Source organism: Eucalyptus grandis, chromosome 9 (genome assembly GCF_016545825.1).
Source record: "Eucalyptus grandis isolate ANBG69807.140 chromosome 9, ASM1654582v1, whole genome shotgun sequence".
Lineage (NCBI taxonomy): Eukaryota > Viridiplantae > Streptophyta > Magnoliopsida > Myrtales > Myrtaceae > Eucalyptus > Eucalyptus grandis.
This window is the reverse complement of record NC_052620.1, coordinates 35,440,061-35,465,599: the sequence shown is the minus strand read 5'-3', so window position 1 is coordinate 35,465,599 and position 25,539 is coordinate 35,440,061. Positions and strand designations below refer to the sequence as shown.

The 25,539-nt window shown below is 40.9% G+C and overlaps 4 protein-coding genes across 7 annotated transcripts; 1 reads left to right on the top strand and 3 right to left on the bottom strand.

Moving 5' to 3' along the window:
- The first annotated feature begins 996 nt into the window (after positions 1 to 996).
- On the top strand, positions 997 to 6,688 carry LOC104420732 (probable L-type lectin-domain containing receptor kinase S.5). The gene is made up of 2 exons (XM_010032522.2): positions 997 to 2,218; positions 5,855 to 6,688. The coding sequence occupies exons 1-2, from the start codon at positions 997 to 999 to the stop codon at positions 6,682 to 6,684; spliced, it is 2,052 nt and encodes a 683-aa protein (XP_010030824.2). The 3' UTR covers positions 6,685 to 6,688.
- Positions 6,689 to 7,087: 399 nt separating this feature from the next.
- On the bottom strand, positions 7,088 to 8,332 carry LOC120288086 (2-oxoglutarate-dependent dioxygenase DAO-like). The gene is made up of 2 exons (XM_039301397.1): positions 7,677 to 8,332; positions 7,088 to 7,467 (listed from the first exon to the last, which is right to left on the bottom strand). The coding sequence occupies exons 1-2, from the start codon at positions 8,109 to 8,111 to the stop codon at positions 7,279 to 7,281; spliced, it is 624 nt and encodes a 207-aa protein (XP_039157331.1). The 5' UTR covers positions 8,112 to 8,332; the 3' UTR covers positions 7,088 to 7,278.
- Positions 8,333 to 10,979: 2,647 nt separating this feature from the next.
- On the bottom strand, positions 10,980 to 13,077 carry LOC104419545 (2-oxoglutarate-dependent dioxygenase DAO). Its single transcript, XM_010031238.3, has 3 exons — positions 12,659 to 13,077; positions 11,846 to 12,161; positions 10,980 to 11,455 (listed from the first exon to the last, which is right to left on the bottom strand). The coding sequence occupies exons 1-3, from the start codon at positions 12,985 to 12,987 to the stop codon at positions 11,207 to 11,209; spliced, it is 894 nt and encodes a 297-aa protein (XP_010029540.2). The 5' UTR covers positions 12,988 to 13,077; the 3' UTR covers positions 10,980 to 11,206.
- An 848-nt stretch (positions 13,078 to 13,925) lies between these two features.
- LOC104419543 (kinesin-like protein KIN-14E) lies at positions 13,926 to 23,500 on the bottom strand. 4 transcript variants are annotated; one of them, XM_010031234.3, is made up of 24 exons: positions 23,289 to 23,500; positions 22,199 to 22,447; positions 21,531 to 21,603; positions 21,324 to 21,449; positions 21,005 to 21,243; positions 20,586 to 20,913; positions 19,848 to 19,947; positions 19,587 to 19,768; positions 19,359 to 19,474; positions 19,056 to 19,158; positions 18,686 to 18,838; positions 18,456 to 18,602; positions 18,138 to 18,338; positions 17,478 to 17,642; positions 17,299 to 17,403; positions 17,065 to 17,205; positions 16,785 to 16,979; positions 16,513 to 16,639; positions 16,192 to 16,394; positions 15,911 to 16,093; positions 15,648 to 15,743; positions 15,364 to 15,561; positions 14,909 to 15,180; positions 13,926 to 14,623 (listed from the first exon to the last, which is right to left on the bottom strand). In XM_010031234.3, exons 2-24 carry the CDS (start codon positions 22,351 to 22,353, stop codon positions 14,431 to 14,433), a joined length of 3,801 nt encoding a protein of 1,266 aa, XP_010029536.2. In that variant the 5' UTR covers positions 22,354 to 22,447; positions 23,289 to 23,500; the 3' UTR covers positions 13,926 to 14,430. The 4 variants fall into 4 exon arrangements, with proteins under 4 accessions (XP_010029536.2, XP_010029539.2, XP_010029538.2 ...); XM_010031237.3 differs by having other exon boundaries at positions 19,854 to 19,947; XM_010031236.3 differs by lacking the exon at positions 23,289 to 23,500 and adding an exon at positions 22,942 to 22,965.
- Positions 23,501 to 25,539: the final 2,039 nt, after the last annotated feature.

Genomic DNA, 25,539 nt, shown 5'->3' with positions numbered 1-25,539 from the left:
TATTTTGGCGTTGCCTAATTTTTTTGTATATTTTCCGTTAAATCACTTTTGCTTCTCCTTCAATTGGAAACGAGGAGGTCTACATACAATTGTAGTTAACGTGATGACTGAAAATAAAGAATTTCATTTTTCTTCTTTTGGACATGCCGGAGGAAAATCCATTTATTGCCCAAAAATAAGAAAATAGAGACAAATGAAAATTGCTGTAATAGACGCAACCAATCTATCTAAGAGCAAAGTAACTTGTCGTTCCATTTTCCGATTGGCATGCTGTTACGTTTACAAGTAAAAGGCTACAGACAAAGTTAAGGTTGCCTTCAATTTAAAATGCTTCATAGAGAGAGAATTACCAAAAAAAAAAATTCATAAATATATTATAATTATGTCAATTCAATTGTAAACTTTTTTTAAATCAATTCGGTCATAAAATTTTTGTAATTATATTAACTCAATCAATCCAATCAAATTTAGCTGGCAGTACCGATTGTACCGATTGTCTTTGAACATTGATGTGGATAATTTTTTAATGATTTATCATTTTCTCCTCTGATCTTGGCAGCCATCGTCAGCTAGCCGGCCCTCCCCTCAAGTCAACAACTGGCCTGAGGAAGAGAAAGAAGGGAAAAAAATAAAAAATAAATAAAAAGAGACAAGTTGAATTGGTAATTTTCCCGAGTAGGAAAACCGATAGCATCCTTTGAAATGAATTCCTTATCATCAGTGGTTGCAATTTATTTTGCTTTTACTATTTTTGTACAATAACGCATGCTTGAGATATAAAATGTGATTTATAAATTCGAATTACATCAGAGGTGTGATAATTTATTTCTAGCTAAAGCAATTTTGCCACTGGACTTACTCATGGTGGATTATTGTAATAGAGAGTTCCAAGCAAGCGAGAGAGCGAGAGAATATGCTCATGCTCTTTTCTCCATCTCCTTCTTCATCATCATCATCATCTTCTTCAATCCACCAAGCCACTCACCCTTCCAAGAAATGGGCCGAGCTCCAGCGCCTCTCCCCGCAGACCTCACCTTCCTCACTCTCCTCCTCCTTTTCCTCCCTCTCATCTCTCCGCTAGGTTTCCAGTTCGGCCCCTTCGATCACTCCTACTACGACAAACTAACCGTCATCTCTCCGGCCACCATCTCCAACAACGCCCTCCAGGTCACCCCCGACTCCGCCAACTACAACCTCAAGAACCTATCCGGTAGGATCCTCTATACAAAGGACATCAAGCTCTGGGACGGACCCTCCGTAGCCCCCACCAAGCTCGCCTCCTTCAATACCTCCTTCCTCATCAACATCAACCAGGTCAATGACAGTACCCCCGGTGAGGGCCTGGCTTTCATCGTTGCGCCGGACTTGGACCTCCCAGAGAGCAGCTTCGGCGGCTACCTCGGGCTCACCAACAACCTCACGGACGGCCTCTCCAGCAACCACCTCTTGGCCGTGGAGTTCGACACCTTCCAGCAGGACTACGACCCGGACGCAAACCACATAGGCCTCGACATCAATTCGGTCCGGTCTAACCAGACCATCTCCCTAGCGCACCTAGGCTTCTACCTCGCTCCGAACGTCACCAAATACTTCCACGTCTGGATCGGATACGATGGCGGCCAGAAGATCCTGGAGGTCTACATGACCGAGGAAGACCAGTCCATCCCGACGAAGCCCAAGCCGGCATCTCCAATCATGACGGCAAGCCTCGACACGAGCAAGGTGGTGAGCCAGAACTCCTACTTCGGGTTCGCCGCGTCTACTGGGGACAACGATGAGCTCAACTGCGTACTGAGTTGGAACCTGACGGTGGAGGAGTTGCCGAAAGGCATGCCGACTGGGCTAGTGATCGGGCTGGCTGTTGGGATCCCGGCGGCAGCTTTGGCGCTGCTCGGGGCGATCATCCTGGGCGTCTGGGTGAGGGGGCAGAGGGGGGCGGCGAGCCATCCGAACGTCCTGGGGACGCTGAAGAGCTTGCCGGGGACGCCAAGGGAGTTCAAGTTCAGGGATCTCAAGAGGGCGACGGGGAACTTCGATGAGAGCAACAAGCTAGGGCAGGGAGGCTTTGGGGTGGTGTACAAGGGGGTGCTAGCGACGGAGAATCAGCAGGTGGCAGTAAAGAAGTTCTCGAGGGACGAGCTGAAGAGCCAGGACGACTTCCTAGCGGAGCTCACCATCATCAATCGCCTGCGCCACCGGCATCTCGTCCCCTTGCTCGGTGAGTTTGAATTCTTGTTAACTTTCTCCTTTTATATTCTGTTTTAATTACCTATTTTTAGCTTTTATTTTGATGTGTATGTGTGTCTGTGTTTTTTTTTTATTATCGAAAGTAGACAAAGTGCACGTTAAAAACAAAAGTTGCTTATCTCAAATAAAGACAAAAGTACTGCATAAGTGTCAAAACTTAATACGGGAGATACTTAAAGTGCTAAAAATTTCAAAAAATATACTTAAGGGTGCCGAAAATCTGACATAACTTATTTTTAATAATATAAGTCGCCTACGTAGCTCACCGAAAAGCTAAATCAATAAAGAAGAGCTAAAACGACATTGTTTTGCCTTTTATTTGAATTTTAATATAAATATAAATTAAATTAAATTTAAAACTATAATTTAATTAGAAGAAGAAGATTGCAAAACCGCAAAGGTTTGCAAGCCCTTGCCGCCTCTTCCTCACCATAAGGGTCGCTACTCCTAAGGGGGCCGCGGCCCTTGCTCCAGATCTGGGTGAGGGCTTACAAGCCCTCGTAGCAAGTTGGCAGGGTTGTGGCCCTTGGCCAAGGCCCAACAACCCCGATTGACCCTCCCCTCATCATCACTAGGCCTTCCGAGTGACGGTGGAGAGGCGACGACGAGAGCTTGCATATAGTCCTCTCCGTTTTGCAATCTCCTCCTTTTTTTTTCAATTTAGTTTTAAATTTAATTTAATTAATATTTATATTAAAAATTCAAATCCAATGCAAAACAATGTCGCTTTTTTATTTACTAGCTACATTAGCATGCAAAACGATGTCATTTTGCACTTATCTTGCCGGAAAAATGTCACATTAGCATTCTAGCTGGAATCTCTCATCGTTAATACTTAGCTAATCCATTTTGCTCCAAATTTTACATTTAAGTGTACATTTCCGAACTTTTGGCACTTAAGTATCCTTTTGTAAAAGTTTTGACACTCTAAGTGTCCCCACCTTATCAAATAGCAAAGCTATGTAGCCAACGAATCTTCATTAAGGTTTTGAAATCCACTCCTTAATGTTTATCATTTATCGTGAAATTTTTATTTTTTTATTTTTTGGAATAGAGACATTGGAGATGCTGATAAACTTTTCTGGAATGGCCAAATTATGGTTGCTTGGTAAGATAGAAATAGATGTTCCACGTGGCTTCTTGGAGAATTTATTACGATGGAGTAGATTCAGTTCAACGTATTTTTTCAAGAGCCAAAGAAATTTGGGAGGAAAGTTTATTCAATAACCATTACGAATAATTATGAATCTATTTATATAATAAGAAATTTAAAAAAAAAATCCCGATGGCTATGCCCAAGTCCCCGACACCCAATCTCGGGTCCATAGAGACCAAGCCTCAAACCCCGACACCCGGACCTAGGCTATCAAGGTAGGGTCCAGACCACAAAACTAGTGCCGTGGTCAAAATTTGTGATGAATGTGCATTTAAAAATGTTGGGACGGTTTGGTATAAGAGGTGTGAGTATGGTCCATGTGAAGAGTTTTCATCTTTGAATCGGAACCGCTTACTAAGGACCGATTTCAAAAAATTAGAATTGAGAACCACCCGTTGGTTCCATAGAACTAGTCCCCAACCTTTACAAAATCAGGGGCTCTGATGGTGAACATGACGGCAGAACCCACCACTTCTACCAGCATCGTCGTCTGCCCGCTGTGCAAGAAGTTGCCTGCGTTCCACAAACCCAAAACAAGATATATTCCCAAGAATCCTAGATGAAGCACCAATAGCAGAATCTTATATAATACCCAAATGAGCAACAGAAGCAGAGGAGGGAGAGGGTACCACCAAAAGAGGGGGTACGTTCGTGGAGCAGACCATGCGGTCTGGCTCGACGAGGTAGAGAGTCTCGAACTGAACTTCAACATAATTTAGAGCACCCTAGGTTGGAAATCGAATTTGCCAACAGCAGTAAAAAAGAATGAGACTCTGTTGCTAGTCTACGACGTAGCGAAGGAGTTGAAGGCAAGGCGAGAGCCTCATGCGAGATGTGAGATGATTAAGAGTCTACGATGCAGCAATAGAGGTTGAAGGCGTCGTTGTGTGAGACTCTCACGGTGAGAGTGAGATGAGGCTACGGTTTGTTCCTTTTGTTTCTATTTTGAGGACCGCGAGATGAGAGTAGGAATGTAAGGTAAATGGCAAAAGGCTAGTGAGAAAGACTCACTTTCTTTGACAGTGAGCTGGTGTATATATATATATACCCACCGATTTTGGTAAATTGGAATCGAGAATCACCTTCCGCATTGAAACTTCTAGACCAACACTATCCGATTCCGAATGATCCGAGTGTTTCTAGATCCCTTTGTACACCCCCTATGGTATAACATACTATGTCTAGTCAAACCAATGTCATTTTGAGAAAATATCATTTATCGTAATGTCAAGATGGCTAAATCAAATTCAAGTAGAATAAATTTAAGAAAACGGTCACCTAACTTGAAAGTGTCATCTAGTCTACCAAAATTAAGGGGGTTTGGTTTTCGGTCTAGTCCAATCCCACCTCTAAACTGTGGGTTGGTCCAGCGGCATTTTTGGCTCAGAGGCTAAAGAATTTTTAGAGGAAAATGAGGTCCAATGAAACCAGTCGAATTCAAAAGAGAGAATGCATTGAACTTCATGAGAGGTGAAGAAGACCCAAAAAAGGAGAAAAGATCAAAAGAGGAGAGTCAGAGAAAGAGAAAAATTGAAATAGGAGAGGAGATATGCATGAGACATTTAAAAATAAAATAAAAATAAAAATTGAAATAGGAGAGGAGATATGCATGAGACATTTAAAAATAAAAATAAAAATAACAATCGATCTATTTCCCTTTGATTAGGAATCGAACTGTTGAACAACAATTTCACTTTTAAGAATCGAAAATCGCACCAACAATGCTAAAAACTAAACCAAATCAGCCAATTCAATTCAGCGGCTCCCAATTCGATTAATCCGTCCTGCTGGCTCCTTGCCAAAATCCATGTCAAGTTTTGGTGGGTGGCGTGGCAGAAGAACGTCTTAGCTTCTACACGGTCCAAAGGTTCTATCAGAAAGGCAGGGTTGGACGGTTAAGTGGGACCCAAATTAGATTGTTGCGGGGCCCCGGACCCGACGCCATATTTGAATGTGGAATAAAATAAAATAATTAACTCTTTTTTTGTCTTAATTGGTGTAGGGATATTTGCTCCATTTATGTCCTCATTTTCGTTCATGTAAATTAATTAGAAAAAAATTAAAAAAATGATTGCAATATAGTTTTTAATTTTATAATTTATTATTAATCATAAAAGATGAACAATAAATAATTATAAATTATTATGAGATTTATTTTTTAAAAATTTACGACTCACGACAAATTATTATTATTAAAATAGCTTAAAAACCGTTATACTAACAAAACCCAAAAATTCATGATGATGTTCGGATGGAGTGTTGTAATTTAACGTAGTACTTCATAATGTTGGAAATTCTTATTTTATTTGGTATTCTCATAATAATTTATACTTGAATATTTTAGTGAACAATAAAACATTTTTTTTATTTTGTCATTTTTTATAAGTGATATAAGAAGAAAACACTCTAAAACTTGATGGGAGTGGTCGGCTTCTCGCGTTTCTTTGACAGGGTGGTGCCACAGGAAAAGGACACTGCTTTTGGTGTATGAGTACATGCCGAATGGGAGCCTCGATAGTCACATCTTTTGTGGCCCAGAGAAGCAGACTTTAGGGTGGAGCCACCGCTACAAGATCATCACCGGCGTCGCGTCCGCCCTCCACTACCTCCACGATGAGTATGACCAGAAGGTCCTCCACCGCGACCTCAAGGCCAGCAACATCATGCTTGACTCTGACTTCAACGCTCGCCTCGGCGACTTCGGCCTCGCTCGTGCCATCGACAACGAGAAGAACTCCTACGCCGAGCTCGAGGGCATCCCAGGGACGGTCGGCTACATCGCCCCTGAGTGCTTCCACATGGGCAAGGCCACCCGGGAATCCGACGTCTTCGGCTTCGGCGCGGTCATCCTCGAGGTGGTTTGCGGCCAGCGCCCATGCAGAAAGGCAGGGTTCAGCGGGTTCCCGTTCTTGGTGGACTGGGTGTGGTCGCTCCACCGCGACGGGCGGATCCTAGAGGCAGTGGACGAGCGCTTGGGCGGGAACTACACAGTGGAAGAGGCCCGTCGGTTGCTGCTCCTCGGGCTGGCTTGCTCCCACCCGATCACCGCCGAGAGGCCCAAGATGCCGATGATCGTGCAAATTCTTTCGGGGACAGTAGACGTGCCGCACGTCCCGCCTTTCAAGCCCGCATTCGTTTGGCCCTCGGTGAGCCCGCAGACCGAGGATGGAGATACCACGGATGTGACGCCGATGACATCGTCGCGGTTCCGGTCCGGCTCGACTCCAAGATACGTGGACAAAGAAAGTGACACCGGGCACCGCAACAGCTCACCCGTGTGAGATGGAAAGATTGGAATTTTTCAAGTCTTTTAAAGTATCGATCATGCATGTTAGCAGATAAGTCGAGGCATTTAGAGCTAAGCTGCTGCTTTTTCTCATATTGCTATTTATGAAGCTAATTTCTCGATAAAATATGTATTGCGTAATAATTATGCTTCTTGACGTGCACACATCGTATTAAGAAAATAAATCAAATATATTAAATGTTCTTTTTTTTTTTTCTCGACGAGTTAAAAAGTTAAAGAAGGATGACTATTACAACTACTCTTTAAAATGTTATCATAAGGGTTCTATACTTGGTCAAAAATGTTTAGTTTGAGCTAAAATTACTCAAAAATGTTCAGTTTGTCATCACAACGCCACAAGTCTCTTCATATTATGTAGCAAACATCCAAGGCACAGACTGATTGAAGTTTGCTGAAAATGGCTCAAACTTGTAACCTCCTAGAAAATAGTGTAGCCCCTAATAATTGGGCCACAACTTTTGATGGTATCGAACGTTGTTTATGAAATTGCCCGCAAAGCATAGATATGATTGGAATTGGGGGTGCACGAACGTGAGAGCTTCGCCGGCCCACAGGTTCTAGGAGATCCTCAGGTTTCTGAATTCTTCGTAAACCACGGGGCCGTAGAGATGCAGGTGGTTAGGATTGACGAGCGGCGGCGGCGCTTCGACGACCCCCTCCTTCGGTCTAAGAGGAATGTGGCAATCGACACCCGAGCGGCGGCCTCCTTGCACAGCACGCGGTGCTTCAGGTTGCGCCACCTCCCATTGCTCCATATCTGCCGTCCAATAATGGAAGTCAACAGACGAATATCACTAAAAAATCAATTAGGGATGAAGAAAGATTGCATCTTGATGGCCTATGAAAATATTGCGTTCTTCCAAACGACAGGACACTGAGCAAGCTTTTGAAACAAATGAATGCCCTCTTTTAATATCGAGACTTTCAACTTCCATTAGCAAGGGACAGAAGCCAAATTTTCCCTACCGCTGCCACGTCTCCGAGGTTGACGAGGAACGTACCGGGCCAAGGGTCAAGGGCCATAAACGAGCCGGAGGAATCCATCACATTAAGACCGCTCACGTTGTCGTCGTCCTGAAGGATGGTGAGTAATCTCGAGTCCATATGTACGACTTCTGAAGAGCCAAGAGTCACAGGAGTGAAGCTGTACTTGTTCATCCTGAAGTGGCAACTCCATTCTTTGAATGGCTCACCGCTTAACCCCGCTGTTTGTGCTAGTTTCGCTGCTATGTTCGCAACTAGTTTGTGCATTGCTTGGGCATAGCTCTCGATTGTCTTTCTACAAGATAAGAGGAACCATGTACAATGGCAGTCAATTGGATTGAAACAAAATATTACAGGTGTGAGAGAGAGAGAGAGAGTTGTGGTGAAGAGAGGCATCCAGTAGGCAGCAAAAAGCATGCACAGCCTGAGGAGAGCCCTGATCACAGAGCCTCATACAGAGGGTTGATCTCGCTGGGTGCCACTTCCAATTATGACATCCGCATTCCTTCTCTTGATCTCAGAGGGAAGATCAAGCAGAGATCTCACCACTCCTTCTCTGACATCAGCTTCAATGGAATCTCGTGGTTCACGATCCTGAAGCATCCCAAAACCTCGCATGCTTCTCTCAGTTTCTGAGATTGCCCTGGAAAATCTCAAATGTCATTCACAGGAACCTTCCCCCCACCATACCCTCTCTGTCTCTGGGAGAGTTAGTTCATGTCAATCTCTTCAATACAATGATTCCATTCAAATCCTTCACGGTGGCTGTTGTCTACTACTCAATGTAACGCGTAGGCCCCATCTTCCTGATCTTGGTAATAAGATCATGCTGTTGGGAAACCATATATTTTGAGTAGGTCCATCACTACACGAGTCCCACTGTTTATTTGAGTTATAATGTGGTTGGTGTAATAGACCAAGTCTAGATAAGATGTCGACAAGAGATGTGACCAGCTTCTGATTAAGGTAAGGAGGCATACAATTTCCTTTTACAAGTGAAATTTGTCCAATGTATGGAACCACAACAGCATCCCTTCACTTGTCATCAATAAACTTTAAACGAACAGAGAATAGACATATATAGGTACAGATACATGCCTATATACATACATATGTTGTATGTACTTGTGTTTAATTAGCACAGGATGAAATTATCAATTGAAAAATATGATCCTTTGCCGCACAGAACTTGTTCTTCTGCCCAAATGTCAAAATTTGGGTCCTAGCTTCCCTGTATCTGGCAACTGCTCTATGGGCTAACTTATTATTATGACATGGTTGGATTCGGATAACTTACACATCTGTTATCTCCTTGGTTTGCTGCATACGAGTGTCACTTTGATCCAAGAGTTCCAAGACAAAGTGTGTATTTAAAAGGCACAGCCAAAGTCAAGCCCTGTCAGAATACCAATACTAAGAAGACTTAAGATGATGCAGATTAAGCATTCTTGTAGCAATCTAATTTCCTTTTTTGAAAGCAACATGAAGAAAAACAGAAGAGACACAGCTGATCTATCTGAGAGCAAAGCAACATTTTGTCATTCAATTTATCAAATGGCATAATGCTTCAAGAGTAAAAGGCCACCGGCGAAATTAAGATCACCTTCAATCAGAAATCCATTAAAATGAATGTCTCATCATCGGAGGGGACCTTTGCAACTTATTGACAAGGTATCATTTCAATGTAAATTCAGCTGCTCCGGCACACCTGTTCAGGATTGAGCGCAGACAAGCGCAAGAGCTTCACCTGCCTCAAGTTTTGTAGAGAACATTAGTTTCCTAAAATCTTCATAAGTAATAGGGCCATAGAGACGTGGTTCTTGGAGTCCACAAATTCTCGAGGTGCATCAACAACTTCCTCCTTCAATCCCAGAAGAAAAGCAGCAATAGATGCTCGGATAGTCACTTCTTTGCACTGCAATTGGCGCCTCACGTTGCTCCACCTTCTCTTGCTCCATACCTAGTAAAACATAAACATGAATGATATCCGAAAAGATCTTCAAAGAAAATTTTCAGTTTGATTAATTGCTCCTCATTTTGCCATAACCTAAATTTTAGCCCCAGCAATTGGTGCTTATCACATCACGGTGCAGGTCTAGTTTGACTATCTGAATTCTTTTAGAAAAAGGGTGTATTGAGAGCTTTCTTCCCTTTTGGATAGAATGCGATGCCTCCAGTTTCAGTTGATGGAAGAAATGAAGGCGTCTACGATTGCCATATCTCCAAGATTGAGGAGGAATGTGCTGGTCCAGGGCTCGACTGGTGTGAACGAACCAGACAAGTCCATTACTTTGGGATCACAGACACTCTCATCATCTTGAAGAATTGTAAAAAATCCCGAGTCAGTGAATTTCGGATCCCTGAAGAGCCAAATTTAGGAGTGAATATGTTTATCCGGAACAAGCAGGGTCATTCCACGAACAACTCTCCATCCAATCCCATGCTTTAAGCCAACTTTGCTGCAATGTCCATTGGCAATTCATGAATCCATCATAAATCTCCTGTCAATGCATTATGAACTAGCCACTCTAGGTGAGCCATTACGGCCACTTCAATTTTGTTGTCAGGCAAGATGGTAATCGGAGAATTTTTACACAGTTGTTAGTGACCGTCTTTCTGGCTCTTTGTTAAAGATACGTTAGGCAAAAATTTTGTCTAAACTCATTCCACAGCCGAAGGGATGAACACAGTTCAACGAAAAACACGTGAGGTGCATATTGTCTTAAATGGGTCTAGTGAAACCACTTTTTGAAATATGACCGAACCAATAAATTAAGATTGAGTCTAGACAATACATGTTTGCCAGATATGGTGCAGTGACAAAGCACATGTTTCGTTTTCTTATTCCTCTCTGTGAAGCTCCCTTTTTAGAACTGAAACCTCCCAGAATCCATTTACAGTATGTACATTACATTTTCGCCGACTAAACGTGCGTATTGGGCCACCCTGATGAAATAATAGTCATGAGATACGGTCAACTGCCGCAACAGAACTTGGCTTTCTGGTCAAGCATCAAATCTTAGGATTTAACTTCATTTGAGACATCGTTGGATTGCTTGCATGCTCATCAGTTCTCTCCTCAATTCGTTGCAGATGAAAGTAATTCGTATCCACAAGATTCATATATCTTATAAATTTGCAAGGGCACAGTCAATGTTAATTCTTGTCAGTACAGATAGGAAGCAAGCTTTTCAAACGATAGATTTTGGCATTCTTGTTGTTATCTGACTTCGTTCTTGGAAGCAACAGAAACGAAGAAAAGCAGAAAGAGACGCACCTAATCCATCTGAGAAAGCAACTTGTCATTCTGCATTTCGATTGCAATAATGTTGCGTATACAAGTAAAAGGCTACAGGCAAAGTTAAGATTGCCTCCAATTAGAAATGTTTCTCAAGAATGGGGAAGCTGATAGCATCCAATGAAATGAATTCCTTATTATCGGCAGGGATCTTTGCAACTTATTGACATGGTATCATTTCACTGTGAACTTTCAGCTGCTTCAGCACATCTGCTCAGGAAGTAGCATGCACAAGCGCGAGAGCTTCACCTGCCTGAAGTTTCGTGGAGAACCTTAGTTTCCTATAATCTTCATAAGTAATAGGAGCAAAGAGACGCGGGTTCTCAGAGTCAACAAATTTTTGAGGTGCTTCAACAACTTCCTCCTTTGGTCCGAGAAGAAACGTAGCAATTGACACTCGGATTGTCGCTTCTTTGCACTGAACTCGATGCCTTACGTTGCACCACCTTCCGTTGCTCCATACCTAACAACACATAAACATCAAACGAAAAATCTGAGAAATCTGTAAGAGAAAATTGCAGTTCGACCTCATTGGCTATAATTATGAGATACGATATTACATCTCATATTGGAATCACCTAAATTTTAGCTGTAGTAATCGTGCTTATGGTTTTCCTTTGCAGGTAAAGATCTGATTATTGAATTTCTTACACCTGTTATTATCTCTAATTAGACCTGCATACAAACAACCGTGAAAAAAGGGATAAAGGGCTCTTTTTTAAGCAAAAATAATGGTTTCGCTTTCTTCAATTTGGCCAGCACAATGTAGGGACCATGTAATTTTGCCAATTCCTTTCTTTTTTTCTTTTCGAGATCTTTGATAGAATCATCATAGAAATGATGAAGTGCCTACCGTTGCCATATCTCCAAGATTGACGAGGAATGTGCCAGTCCAGGGATCAACTGGAATGAACGAACCAGACGAGTCCATTACTTCGAGACCACCGACGTTCTCGTCATCTTGAAGAATGGTCAGGAATCCTGAGTCGGTGTGTATTTGCACCCCTGAAGACCCGACAGTTTCAGGAGTGAAATTGTATTTGTTGATCCTGAATTGGCAGGGCCATTCCATGAACGATTCACTGTCTAGTCCCATGCTTTCAGCCATCTTTGCGGCAATGTCCATGACGAGTTCATGTATTCCTTGGGCATAGTTCTCTATTACTTCTCTAAAGAAGGTTAAAAAAAAAAAACCACTGTTTATACAGATTGACATAACCATATATCGGCTTACCAGTTTCTGTAAATAAGCTGTAAAACCATCTAAATAACACAGTCATTGAGAACTGAGATATACTGAATAGCAAACCACGCTACCAAATCACCAAAGAAAAATGACGGGATGTCTATGACTAGCCAATGAATTTATCCTAAACCCCACCTGTCAATGCGATTTCAAAACATTATGTTGACTGATAACTCCAGATAAGCCCTGATGGCAACCAATTTTATGGGCATAGCAATAAAAACCATCATAATCTACGATCAAGACACTGATGAGAACTGTTCTCCTGAGTCCTAGAGACCATCTATACAAGTTGAATCAACGTGAAAGGCATTCAAGAAAGTATCAACTTTTTAGTCCACTTGGTCTGGAGATAAAAAGAGAGGGAGTTAATCAACTTCTTACGCCCGAAATGGGGGTGTAGAGTACGAGGAAAAGCACCTTTGGTGAGGGGATGCATCCAATTGAGAACAAAAGGCTTGGACAGCTTGAGGTGAGCCCATATCATAGAGCCCTAGAGCCTCATACAGAGGATTCTTCTCGCTGGGTGCCATGTACCCACTTCCCGCTATCACATCTGTGTTCCTTTTCTTGATCTCGAAGGGAAGATCAAGCAGAGACCTCACTACTGCCTTCATCTCTGACATCAACTCCAATGGAACCTTGTGGTTCACTATCCTGAAGCACCCCCAAACCTCACATGCCTCCCTCAGTTTCTGATATTGCCCTGGAAAATCCTGAATATCAATTGCAGGAACCCCTCGCTCCATTTTTTTTTTCCCTCTCTCTCTCTCTCTCTCTCCCTGCTTTCTCTTACAACAAAAGTGTCTTCTTCTTTGCTGTGAGTCTTTTCTTTTCGGATCTTACCTATATAAAGGGTTAAAACTGAATTGACCCCAGCTGGGCAATTGGGAAATTCGACACGGTTCTTGCTCTGGTTGCCGTTTCGGGCGACATGCGGGGCCCATCTTCCGAATCTTGATCGGTGTTCATGCGACCGCTAGGACCTGCTTGCTAAGGCTAAGAGGGACCGCGATTGAGACTGATTTACTATTTAAAGGCGCTGGGGGACGAGTTTCTGCGTTTCTTGAGGGAACTTGCATAATTACGGGAGGCAGGTTTTAGTCTCACGACGCCCATGTGAGTGTTGGCTATGACTAGATTACTTCATCAAGTTCGTCATCCGATAGGAAAGTTTGGACCAGGACGCATTATTGAGGATGCGAGGGGGGTTGCGTGTTTCATTCCTTTACAAATGTTAGGCCAAAGCTTGGTCGGTGACGTGATGTATAGCCCATGCCTTCTTTGACTTCAAGTTTCTTCCCACCACGCGTGAATTTGATTTGAGGACGCTTCTGAAGTGATTCATAGGTTGCTTTCTTTGAGCATGTGGGAGTAGCACCATGATCCACGAATGAGCAGCTCAAGGGCTCATTGCCTATTCAGATACAATACGGCCTATACCAGCTGTGAAAAAGAAAGAACATAACCCATCAAAACAGGGGCTGGTCTCATCAAGATAATAGATGCCGGCTTGTATGCCAGCACAAATCGAAATGAGAAAATGCAATCCCTGTTCTGATACACAACATCACGGCACTGTCCTTTCTTTTGTTCAAAAGGACCTGTAAGATGTTCAAGACCTAGAACCTCTTTCAAGTTATAGGAATCTTGTTAAAAAATGAAGTGACAATAAAAGGACTGAAAAAGCAAGTCGCAAGGATGTTCGATGCATCCATTAGATTTTACATTCAGACACTTGCTGAGTACCAATAAATCAAATATCTCCTACATCTTATAGAATTGATCCTCCTAATGTGAACTAAGTATGTGTGACAATCATCGAAGGCAACTCAAAAACATTCTTTTTGATAATAAATACATTTGTGGTCTCACCATCCTGAAGCACAAAAATTTCACCAACTAAATTCTACCGACAACCAGCTAGCTTCTAGATATGCAATTGGGAAATTTAATGAATATATACACAATATTCTTGACTATACAGATCATCTTTAGGCTAGTCAAAAGCCACCCATGATGGCGCCGAAATTGCCGTGAGATGCTTTTGCAAGAGGCAGTCAGCTTAACTGGTCACTGAACGTGGCTGACAACCAACAAAGTAACCTTCCAGTGGCTCGTGATTAATATCTGGTAATCTGCAGGATAGGTCCTTTCCCATATGTTGTTCTTACAAATCCCATCATAAACCATTACAGGGAATGACGACCATCAGTCCGTTCTCTCGAAGGTCTTTCTTCTTGAATCTCTTCAAGATCTTCACAATCTCCTTTCTTCCCAGCTTGCTCCTTCCAGTAAGCAACCAGTTTCTTCAAACGGATGACCTCTTTTGACGAGACGTTCTTGCTTGGATCATTCACAATTGACCTAACTCTTGACGCATACCTGAACATGCATATTAAGGAATATTGCTGTCAGTTTTTTTTTTTTTTTCCTTTTTTGGGGTCATGATATTGTAAGTTCAAAACGGGACACAACAAACCAAGCCAATGGTCTACAAAGGTGATGGAAACAAACTAACAATCCATTGCAATCATGATCACCAATAATGGCTCAGGCATCTACATATAACAGTTGCATACACCTGGCTCTTACTAGAAAGGACAATCCGCTAAATAGATATTTCATAAATAAGCAACCATCTAAAGAGAGTGAAAAATAAGGACTTACATCAAAGAATTGTATGTCTCGTCCAAATTTGACTCGGCAGGTGACACATTGACAAACATAAGTGTCTTTGCATTACCCCCGAGTGAGTCGCTCATTAGCATTGTCAATTTATGATTCCTGTACGGGATGTGTTGCCCAGAAGAAGATAAAGCACTGATAACATCCCCGAGAGCAGAAAGTGATTTGTTGATGCTTTGGGCCTCCTTAAGTTGACTTCCTGAAGAGCCTGATTTTTTTATTCTTTCCGACCCAGCAAGGTCAACAAAGCTAAGCTGCAGAAGACTTGCAGTGTCACTATAATTTTTTACAAGTAACACTGATATGCTTTCCCAGTAACCACTATCAAAATCCAAACTCAGATCCAAGAGACAAAGGAATAAAACTCCCAAGTTTTGCAAAATGGACTTCACATTGCACAAGTAAACACCAAACAAAAATGATAAATCATTTGATACCTTTCCTCGCGCAACAGATTGCGTTTGTAAGTTAGTACTTTCAATGACAATAGAAAGTACTAGATGAGATCTTGAACTTTCTTCATTCATTTGTGTCCCAGAAGTATGTCTTTGTTCAGAGCCCCTTTGAATTATGCTCCTTAGTTCGTCAATTGTTGAAATTGACACAACTGTCACATTTTCAATGGATACCATGCCCTAAAAATTAAAAATACCAATATTACCTCTAACTCCATTAAAAGATATTCAAATTAACTAACCAAATCCAGAAATTTTTTACTTGCCTTTGAGTCTTTCTTTATCTCCAATTTCAAGCGTTTGGCATTCTTCGGAAGGAGAAGATCCACAAGCGTGTCTTGATACAACTCTACCATGTAGGCCTATAATTGGCATTGATATCAAATCAAATATTAAGCACTAGAGTTACTAGCGAATCATCACTTGAACATATTGAATATGTTCTCAAGATTCAACAAGTCATATTCGCGAAATAAACAAAATCAATAGAACTTAGGTTTGTCTACTTGAGCAGTATTTCTAAAAGTACCTTCAACGAAAACGAGAATTTGTTGCCATCCCGTTTTAAAATTTTGAAGAGTTCTGTAGTAGCCCGAGGAGTGAGACCGGGATTGTTGTTGGATCCATAAATTGTAAAAGTCTTTCCTGAACCAGTTTGACCATATGCAAATATGCATACATTATACCCATCTACAGCAGATTGAACCAAATACTGCAACATAGGAGATAGGTTAAGCATACATATATCTTAACAAACAGCATAACTCTACCCATACAAATATTTCAACTTCACGAGCATCCAAGACTTACTCTTGTGTCCTCAAACACCTCTTCTTGTGATGCCATGCCATCAAATACTCGATCGTATATATGTTGCTTTGCTTTATCATCTTTCCATGGATGTTCGACAGTGAACTCATCCGCATTTGTGAGCATACTTTTTTCTTTGTCAACAATCTCTTTCTCATTCAGAGGTCTCAAGCGACAATATACTCTGACCTTGCCTTTCATATCTGAGACATTTCATAGCCAATTATGCACACGTGAATAATAAAGTTGCAAAACTTTCCTTACAATAAAATACTATAATGACATTCAAGCCAAATTGAGAAAGTTTAATGGGAAACAAACCTTCTATGGTATTAAAATACCGCTTCCTCAAAGTTTGTTCTTCTTTGTAAAGGACCTCCAGCTCAGCTAATTGAGCCCCTTGCATCTTCAAGATGGCAGCAGTCTGCTCATTCTTCCTATCAATATCCTGGAAGATGGAGCATCGTTGTTAATAACAAATCTCTTTTCGACTCAATGACAGGAGAAAAGAAGTTATATCAGAAAGAGAGGACACAAAAAGCACCTAGGCAAAAATAGTACTCATAATAAATGATCAAGTGAAGATTAATTACCTCTTTCATCTCTCTCAATTCCTCAAGTTCTTTTAGATTATTCTGTAAGGCAGCTAGCTCTGTGTTTCTATTTGAAAGAGCTGCCTCACGTGCAGACAAATCCCTTGTAGCCACTTCCAATTTCTTTTCAAGTTCGGACACTCTAAGCTTCAAGGACTTCCTTTCTTGTTCAAAGTTTCTCTTAAGAATTTCCGTCTGCATTTGCAGTAACCATTCAAGACATCTCCCAAGGAAAACGAATTAGGATGGTTGAGCTAAGATTAATCATAGGAAATGTCACCTCATCAGCAATTTTCCTCTCCAGTCTAGATATTCTCTGCTCCAACAATGCCTTCTCATTTACCACTTTCTTCATGTTTTCTTCTGCTTCACGAGCCTCTTCGTCACGCTCTTTTAGCTCTTCTTGAAGTTTTTGTACAACCTATTTATAATATCCACCATTTTCCAGAAGAATTCATAAATAATAGCTAGCAGTAGGATCTCAGTTTATAACCAGGGTAATCTATCCCCATACCTCATTATTTGCTAAGAGTGAATCTTTCTTTGCAGTACTCTCTGATGCTTGACTGCTCAACTTGGTTAATTTTACTTCCAAGCTCCTCTTCTCCGAGATTGCAGCCTAAAAGACAAAGGAACTCATTCAAAAGAAAATAAATAAATAAATACAATGATAATTAGGCAAACGAATTGTACTTGAAGAGCTGTCTCTCTCTCATGACAAAGAGCTTTTAGCCTATCACAATCCAGCATCATTTCACTTAAGTTTTGCTTCTCCAATCTCAAAGAATCTCTTAGAGCCTCCATTTCTTCCTGGAGGGTCACTTCTTGCTTTTGCTTTTCACGTAATTCTTCCAGCAACTAATAACATAGCAAACCATATGAATTTTTGTGAGAATGAGAGAGAGAAGATGTAATGGTACCAAGTAGAGATTGCATAACTAACAATGCATTCACGTCATGCAATAGACTAGCAGTTCCATCATGCAAAGCTAGCCACATAGAGAACAGTTTAATGCTCTTATAAATATATTGAGAATGCTAGCAAATTACATAATTACTTGTGCTGCTAATTAACAAACTAGAGTTTCGGAAGATACAGACTTTTATCACATCGGTTGAAAGAAACATAGCTAAAAAGCTGTAGTGTTAATGCCAGTAAGAAAAAAAACGAAGAAAAACAAACAGGCGTTACTAGCATACTTCCACCGTCCCCACAGAAAAAAGAGAGGAAGGAAAAGAACCCAAGCCCGCGCTAAATAAATCTTATATAGCAACAATGAAAAATTTACTATTGTGTTACAATAAACACAATTTGGTGATTAATTATTGAATGTAGGATGTATAGTCACTTACTTGATCAGCATTCTTCTGAGAATCTTCTAGAGCTTTAGATAAATCTTGCACACGTTTCTCATGAACTTCCACGCCAGATGATTTTAAATTGTTAGAAGCATCCCCATTTACAGAACCATTAGCTATGGACCTAGCCTTAGAATATCGTCGCAACATGACATCATTTATATGTGTCTGAAGAGCAACACAAATTTCCTCACCCTGGATGAGAATGAAGTACGAAGATTTAGTAGTCTATATTTGAAAGAATGGATTCTGCAGGAACTCAAAAATATTCAACTCACTACAAAAATAAAAAATAAAAAAAGACAGTTAAACCTGTTTTGTTTCAAATTGGAATATGTGAAGAACTCCTGCAACTCTCATTTTGAAAAAAACAGCAGTATTGCTGCTGCCAAACTGCATTATATCTCGCAATTCAGCAGAATGTAAATATTCTTTTGGAACTGGGCGGAAAAAATGAACCTGTTGACGAAAATCAAGAAACAATTAGAACCAGAAAGATAAATTGATTTTGAGAATCAATACATAAGCAAGATAGATCTAACCCCACGCTTATTGATGCCCAAAACGATACGGCCCGGCAAGAGTCCAATTGGATCATCAATCTTGCGCACACTAAAGAAAACCGAATTTCCATAAGGAAGTGTCCGCAAGATTCGCAGAAATTGTTGCCTCGCGTCATCTTTGGTAAAATGCTCCTATGCAAGTTGAAGCGCAGGTAAGACAAGACTTTCATGCATATTATATACGCACTACAAATCAAGATAACTAAACAATAGCATAGAAGGCAGTGAAGAGAAAAGGAAATTGAGCCATTTGATTCAAGTTAGCAACAAGCTTTTAAAGTAACATAGGGTGAGGATGGGAGAGTGAAGGACTTTTAATTGAAGAGCTTCATTTAGATCACTATCTCACCATTGACCGATATCGTGAGAGAATATCCAGCTCCCATTCCCTCTTTGCTCTGGTAATTGCAATTTGTCGAGGGAGAAAACGTTCCAAAAGGGAAGTCCAATCACTGAGAGAATTGAAGTACCAAAGTGAAGACTCATCAAGTGGCTAAAAAACTTTAAACACGGAAAATTCATTCAAGTTCCACTTAGCTTACTGATCCAGAAATATGCAAATCAACTAGAAAATGAAATGTCAGCAGTAACCACGTATATTATGTGCAGTAGGGTATTAAGTTAAAAAGGATATGGAAAAATTGTTACTCACGTGCATGATTCAGGGTTACCAGCAAATCCAATCTCAGCCAAAATTTGCAATGCAGAAAGCTGCGCAGCATCATCCCTTCCAACAGGATAATTGCCCAAAATATAATCATGCTGCAACTGTTATGAATAAGCAAAGACATGAGAAAAAGAAATGCAACCTTACCATCGTCAAACAGAAACTAACAGTAGCTCCAAAAGCTAAAAGTTAATATATTGGATGGATACATACTTGAACATAGGACAACTGCACAAACATGGGATCTGTTATGGCTTCATCAGACTCACGGAAGAGCTTCTTTTTGAATGTCAATTTGCAGTGCAAAATTTCTCCTTTACTCCGATCTTTTGCTGCTTTAAATTCAGCTAGAAGGTCTCCAATGTATTTGTTGTCATCTAACCCAATATATTCCTCTAAATAACCAAAAATAAACATCAGATGACTATTTTAACTAATCATGCTCGATAAGCAACAGTTGACCAGAGTATGCACCATTGCCTGGCTCAGGAGATTTAGAACCAGTAACTACTTTGCGGCACTCAAAAAGACTGAAACTAGAATATGCTGACAGTTTGATGATCCCTGCAAGTTCCTGAAGCAGTTACAAAATAGGATTATTACATGCTTACAAGCTCAGAAGGGAAAACGATGAGTATGTACAGAAAATATAATTCACTTCCATCAATATCACCCAAGATTAATTTAATTTACAGTGAGAAAACAAGAACATGGCTAAAGATGCCAATTAGATCAAGGATTGCATCCATATCATAACAGTAATATTCTCAGCTATTTGCAAGAGAAAAAAAAGGACCAATCAACTTAATTCTGACAATTTGGGGCTTAAAAATAATTTTGGGAGGTTGATTTCTGTGGCATCTATTTTCCTACTGGTTTTCAAATTGATGGTTGTTTACTCTGACAAATGAGCAGTGCAGTGCAGCGCTACCTAGTATCTAACTTTCGAAAAATGATATTTAAGGCTCCCGAAAAGAGATCTTGTTCCGCATAGTAGCTGGATAATTATACAGCCATTTCTTACTGTAGTATAAGGAAGAATTACCTATAGACGCGAAGGAAATGCCAATGACAACCATGCTTGAATTTCATAAATAAGTACAAATAACAAGTGGAGTTCAATGATGTTTCCTCCCATTTGTCATCAAATTATCCCTTGATATTTACGTACAAAATTCAATTTTCTTAGAAATTCATAAGGTCTGAAAGTACCTCTACTGCATCAGCCACTGTTGTTGCCATATCATATGTAATCTCTTCAAAAGTTTCATCCAAGAAAAATACTATGGTTGTTAGCTTCCGGCCCGTTAAAAGAGCTTCAATCTCCTCACGTCCGGGTATTGTATGCCTTGGGCCAGCCTTGACAGAACGCTTAAGAGCATTCAAAGTATTCAATGCAAGAATTTGGATTTCGGAATCAGTGCTGACACCGTGTGCCACGTTATGGACATACTCTGATAGGAAACCACCAATGTCCTTACTAGGAGGCATTGAAGATGCACATAAGTACATCAACTCCCAAGCTTTAATTAAGTATTGCCTAGAAAAGTTTAAACTTGACAATTTAGCTAAAGGTGAAATCAATCAAACAAAATAATATTTAAACTACCATGGAGGATTAAAGTTTACACCTCTCAGGATTATTCCGTGTCTGTTTTGAAACCTGAGCAAAAAGCTCATCACGGAGCTCAGATCTCTTCAACGTTTGTTTATATAATTTCCCCACTAGCTCAATCCGCTCATCCAAACTTGGTGGAGAGGGTCTCTCGGATGAATCAACGCCCATGTACTTCAGGATTACTTGGAAGAGCTTCGTTGCTCGGCTTACTAGATCACTGTTGATTTTAAGTAATGAAGTCGGTATAGGATCCTGCAAACTTGAACACTTAGCTCTCCATGGGTTTGTATCATCTAAAAGTACATACTATTATCAAAACCACACTTGCTCACCTTCTGGAAGCACAACATGTCCTCAAAGGTAAATTTTTCGCGAACTTGTGAGCCCGCAGACTTCTTTGAGAAAAACCCACGTTTTCCAGCAGATTGTTTCTGCATCAACCTCAAAAACCCCTCCACCTAGAGAAGAGGATAATTATTTGACTTGATTATCAGAAGACACAACTAATAGGGTAAAGAAAAAAAGAATCAATTAAGCACCTGAAATCTATCAAACAAGGGTATGGCACCAGCAAGCTCGGGTGGAATAGCCCTTGATAGAGTAGTTGGTGTGCTGCAGGGCAAGAACATGGAATTACTAAGGAGAATGGGTGCAATTCATATTTATCTCTAAAGGTCACAGGTCTCATAAGAGCTAATATAACTAGGTTAGTAAATGAGAAAAAACTATCAATAGATGAAAAATACTATCAATAGATTATATAATCCAACAACAAATATAAAGAAGAGAAAGAAAATACTATAATGCACTAGTTAATAATATCCACCGAAATCACGATAAACTGATTTACTCTGAAATATTTAAATATCAGTTTTAAGTGTTCGAGAGGTAATTTAATATGAATTGAATGCCAACCTATAGCAAGCTGTTGAAATGTAGATAGTGAAATCAAGTTAATCGATTTTTTTTCCTCAAAACATATGCATTGAATCATCATTTTTCCATTGTAATCAATGTTGCATCAACAATCATCTCAATTTTTAAACAAAATACCTGTCCTTTTAGCTGTATAGGAAAGAACAGAAAATGAGAAAAGGGGAAGCAAATAGTTGACTGCTAAGAAGTCCACAACTGATCCTCGGGTTGCAGGATGAGGACACACACATGTTCAGTACATGAGATGTTAAGATAAATGCATATAACTCACGGGGGTGCAAAGTTGGAGCCATCGCTGTCATAGCCATCTCCATTCAAGAAAGCTGAGCTGTGCGAAGGGGATCCTTCATTTCCAATAAGGGAGCCAAAAGAAGACCTGTTACTTCTGAAACTCTGTGCCATACTTGACTGCATGTCAATTGTCATCTCACAGAAAGCCTCTCATTCTCTTCCTCACAGAACCAAACAGTTCCTTCTCCCTTTTTGACACATTCAAGTGCCTGATATAGCCTAGTAAAGACTGCAAATGCAAGACATACCAAGATCAAAATTTGCACAATTAAGGGCTCCTTTGCCATCGAAACAGTTTTCTGTTTTCATATTCTACTCAAACAAATCAGATAAGTGAACACGAGAAACCTCCCTAGAACAATTATGATAACAAGCTCCGACATTATCAAATAATAGGAGATGCTTTGTTTTTGGGTATTCCAAACAACTTGTACGTCATTTTGGGCCGGATACACTGGAACTAACAAAAAATGATTTTTTGCTCATCAATTTAAACTGCCAATTGCGCGAGTTTCTTCCACTCTAAAGTGCAAATCAAACAGAAAATACAGAGGATTAGATTATGACTACCGCAGCTAACAATCTCCAGAACTTAAAAGCACCATCTTTGACAGAAAACCAATCCGTATATGCCCAAAAGAAGACGCGAGCGGAAATTCCACACAGCACCGCAAAACAGAACTCAAATTCGACCGAAAAGACACCCGGAAATGAAGAACCCACGAGAACGAACGAGGTCAATACGAGGTAGCGTCATCGAAGATCCACGTAACATTGCAGATTCCACCGACACCACCAATTCGCATTACCCGCAAACGGGCACAGAACGAGGAAAGGGAGAACAACATAACAGGAAAGACCCCCCCAAGAAACAGCATCCACGTGACGAGATTTGTCTCGGCGCAAAAGCCAAGAAAAGGACGACGATGATGATGGATGCAAAGCGCCGTGCAAAATGCAAGCATCGAAGCAGCTTCGAGATAGAAAAGAAAAAAAAAAGAAAAACCGGGAACGAAAAGCGAACGAATAAACGCGAAATGGGAAGAGATCTGGGCCTCGATCAGCTTCACCTCGCGCAGCGGACACGGGAGGCAGAGAGAGAGAACAGTCTTGCGAGAGAGTAATGGCGTCGTTAATGGCTTCCTTCCGCTCAAAGCTTCGGCCTTTTTCTCTTTCAGATCTTAGACGAAACGAAACGAAACCGGAGAGAGAGAGACAGAGGGAGAGATGGAGAGAGGGAGAGGGAGAAGGAGACGGGGAGAGCAGAGGTGTCCGTGGAAAGCAGTGGCGAGTGTGACGGGAAGAGAAAACCTGTAAAAAATAAAAAAAATTAATTTAATTTAAAATTAAAATTTAAAAAACCCACGAAATTATAATCGAAAATTATTTATTTTCTGTTTTTAATTATTTAATTATTTAATTTTTGGAGCTATCCGATTTGTTCTCTTCTCATTTCTGCAAGAAAACAAAAACAGTCGGGGGAAATTTGAGGAAAGGGCAACTTTTTGAACGCTTCCGAATCGCCCTTGCCGCTGCGTTTAATTACGGTGATTGCCCCTGATCCGAAAATTTCCAATTTAATTTCAATTTCTTAAAATATATATGTATGTATGTATGTATATAGAAAAGTTAAAAAAGGAAAAAGAGGAGGAGAGAGAGGAGGGACATTAAGGCGGGAAAGATCCAGCCAGCCAAGGACGCGACCTTTCTTGTGCTGCAGGCACCTACAAATGGCGGCATCCGCAGAGATTTGGACCCTTCAGCTTCATACAGATACGTGGGTCCCCTTCACCTTTTTTTTTTTTTTTTTTAATCTTTCTTTTTTCTGATTGGGATTTTCATCTTGTTACAATGATTATGCACCGTGAATTAAAGCTTGTATTGTGATTATTCTCGCAAATATTAACTCAGGAACGTGTAGAAGATAGAGCTTCCGAGCTTCCTGGAGTGCTCGATCGATCCGACCAGGTCGCCGATGTCGCAGTTCCCAAACACGGGTCATTGCCAAGGTTGACAAGCGGTTCTTGAATTTCTCATTACCGATTGAGGTTGATGCTTTGTGATTGATCATCTCGGACCGGGTTTGTGCATCCAATTCTAACACCATTTTTTGGATCCTCTGTCCCAAATTTCATATACTAAGTCAAAGCGTGGAACCCTTAAGACCATTGGGAAGCGGGGATGCTTTCTTTGTAGGCCCATCTTGAATCGCTTTTTTGTCTCTTCTCCTTCCTCGGGACCTGCCACTACAATATTGTGCCCTCGCCAAATGCGATGAGCGGGAAGATCGAGTGTCATCTAGTCCCACGTGTTGGTAAATTTCGATACAAACCAGGGTTAATTAGGATAATTGGTCTGACCATAATCTTCGCTTTATCAAAAGAAGACGAAGGAAAAAAGAAAAAGGTCCTTGCCGTAAGCACGTAGCAAAGGGAGCCCAAAAGCCGGCCTTGCCGGCTAATGAAGGCAGAATTTTCTCCGAATGGGGAGGAGACCGAGGAGGAGGAGTGGCCAAATGGGTAATTATGTGGGGTTCTCTTTTTTGTGTTTATTTTATTGTTGGGTTTGGTTTGGCCAATGATGATGTGTAGGGGCTATTGATTAAGCTCACGAGAAATAACACACCAGATTGACTATTCACCAGCCTTTATGGACGGACACAACTTTATGCCTGCGCCCGAAATGTTGTGAAGGCCGACCGAGAGACAGTTCCAACAACAAACGACCACAACCAGGTCAAACCCATGGTGGCATTTAAGACACATGACCAGGATTCTGTTTTCCCTCCATATCTTTTCTTGCCCTTTTTTAAATCCCCGTCTCTCTCTGCATGCCCCCTCAGTGCCGTTTCTTTACCTGGGCTCAGGAGATTGAAGGAAAAACTTTGGGACAGCAATGGCAGCGAACCTGTACGTGCAGCCAACAACCGTGCGTAGGGATAGGGATAAGGAAAAGGGTGATGCCAGATCAAATGATTTAGCTCATAAAGCAAGCTTTCTTTTCTTTCCTGCTTTTAGGCACGAATCTTAATGTTAAAAACTTTTTGGGGAAATTTAGGTAGAGGTCAATGGACAATGATCCTGGACATTGAAATGCCACCAGAATGCTTCTTTAGGAAGAAAAACAAAGTTCACCTATTACTCATACCACTGAAAACTACAGTCTCTGTGGCATTTCTAGTTTTCAGTTGTGGATTTCTTTTGCCAGCAGTTAAGCTTTCCGATGGCACTTCAAGCTGAGGTAAGGTAAAGCAAATCCCACCATTTTCCAATGCAAAATGCCTCTCTTTTCACTACTTTGCGGGGAAGAGTATAAAGCTAG

Excerpts from the sequence above, each read along its gene's own strand:
- LOC104420732 (XM_010032522.2), top strand. The coding sequence starts at position 997 with ATGGGCCGAGCTCCAGCGCCTCTCCCCGCAGACCTCACCTTCCTCACT. Across the intron at positions 2,219-5,854 it reads GCATCTCGTCCCCTTGCTCG|GGTGGTGCCACAGGAAAAGG; the intron begins GTGAGTTTGAAT and ends TTTCTTTGACAG.
- LOC120288086 (XM_039301397.1), bottom strand. The coding sequence starts at position 8,111 with ATGCTTTTTGCTGCCTACTGGATGCCTCTCTTCACCACAACTCTCTCT. Across the intron at positions 7,468-7,676 it reads ACCTCGGAGACGTGGCAGCG|ATATGGAGCAATGGGAGGTG; the intron begins GTAGGGAAAATT and ends ATTGGACGGCAG.
- LOC104419545 (XM_010031238.3), bottom strand. The coding sequence starts at position 12,987 with ATGGAGCGAGGGGTTCCTGCAATTGATATTCAGGATTTTCCAGGGCAA. Across the intron at positions 12,162-12,658 it reads GATGCATCCCCTCACCAAAG|AGAAGTAATAGAGAACTATG; the intron begins GTGCTTTTCCTC and ends AACCTTCTTTAG. Across the intron at positions 11,456-11,845 it reads ATCTTGGAGATATGGCAACG|GTATGGAGCAACGGAAGGTG; the intron begins GTAGGCACTTCA and ends ATGTGTTGTTAG.
- LOC104419543 (XM_010031234.3), bottom strand. The coding sequence starts at position 22,353 with ATGACAATTGACATGCAGTCAAGTATGGCACAGAGTTTCAGAAGTAAC. Across the intron at positions 18,839-19,055 it reads TCTCACGATATCGGTCAATG|GAGCATTTTACCAAAGATGA; the intron begins GTGAGATAGTGA and ends CAACTTGCATAG. Across the intron at positions 14,624-14,908 it reads GAGACATACAATTCTTTGAT|GTATGCGTCAAGAGTTAGGT; the intron begins GTAAGTCCTTAT and ends ATGCATGTTCAG.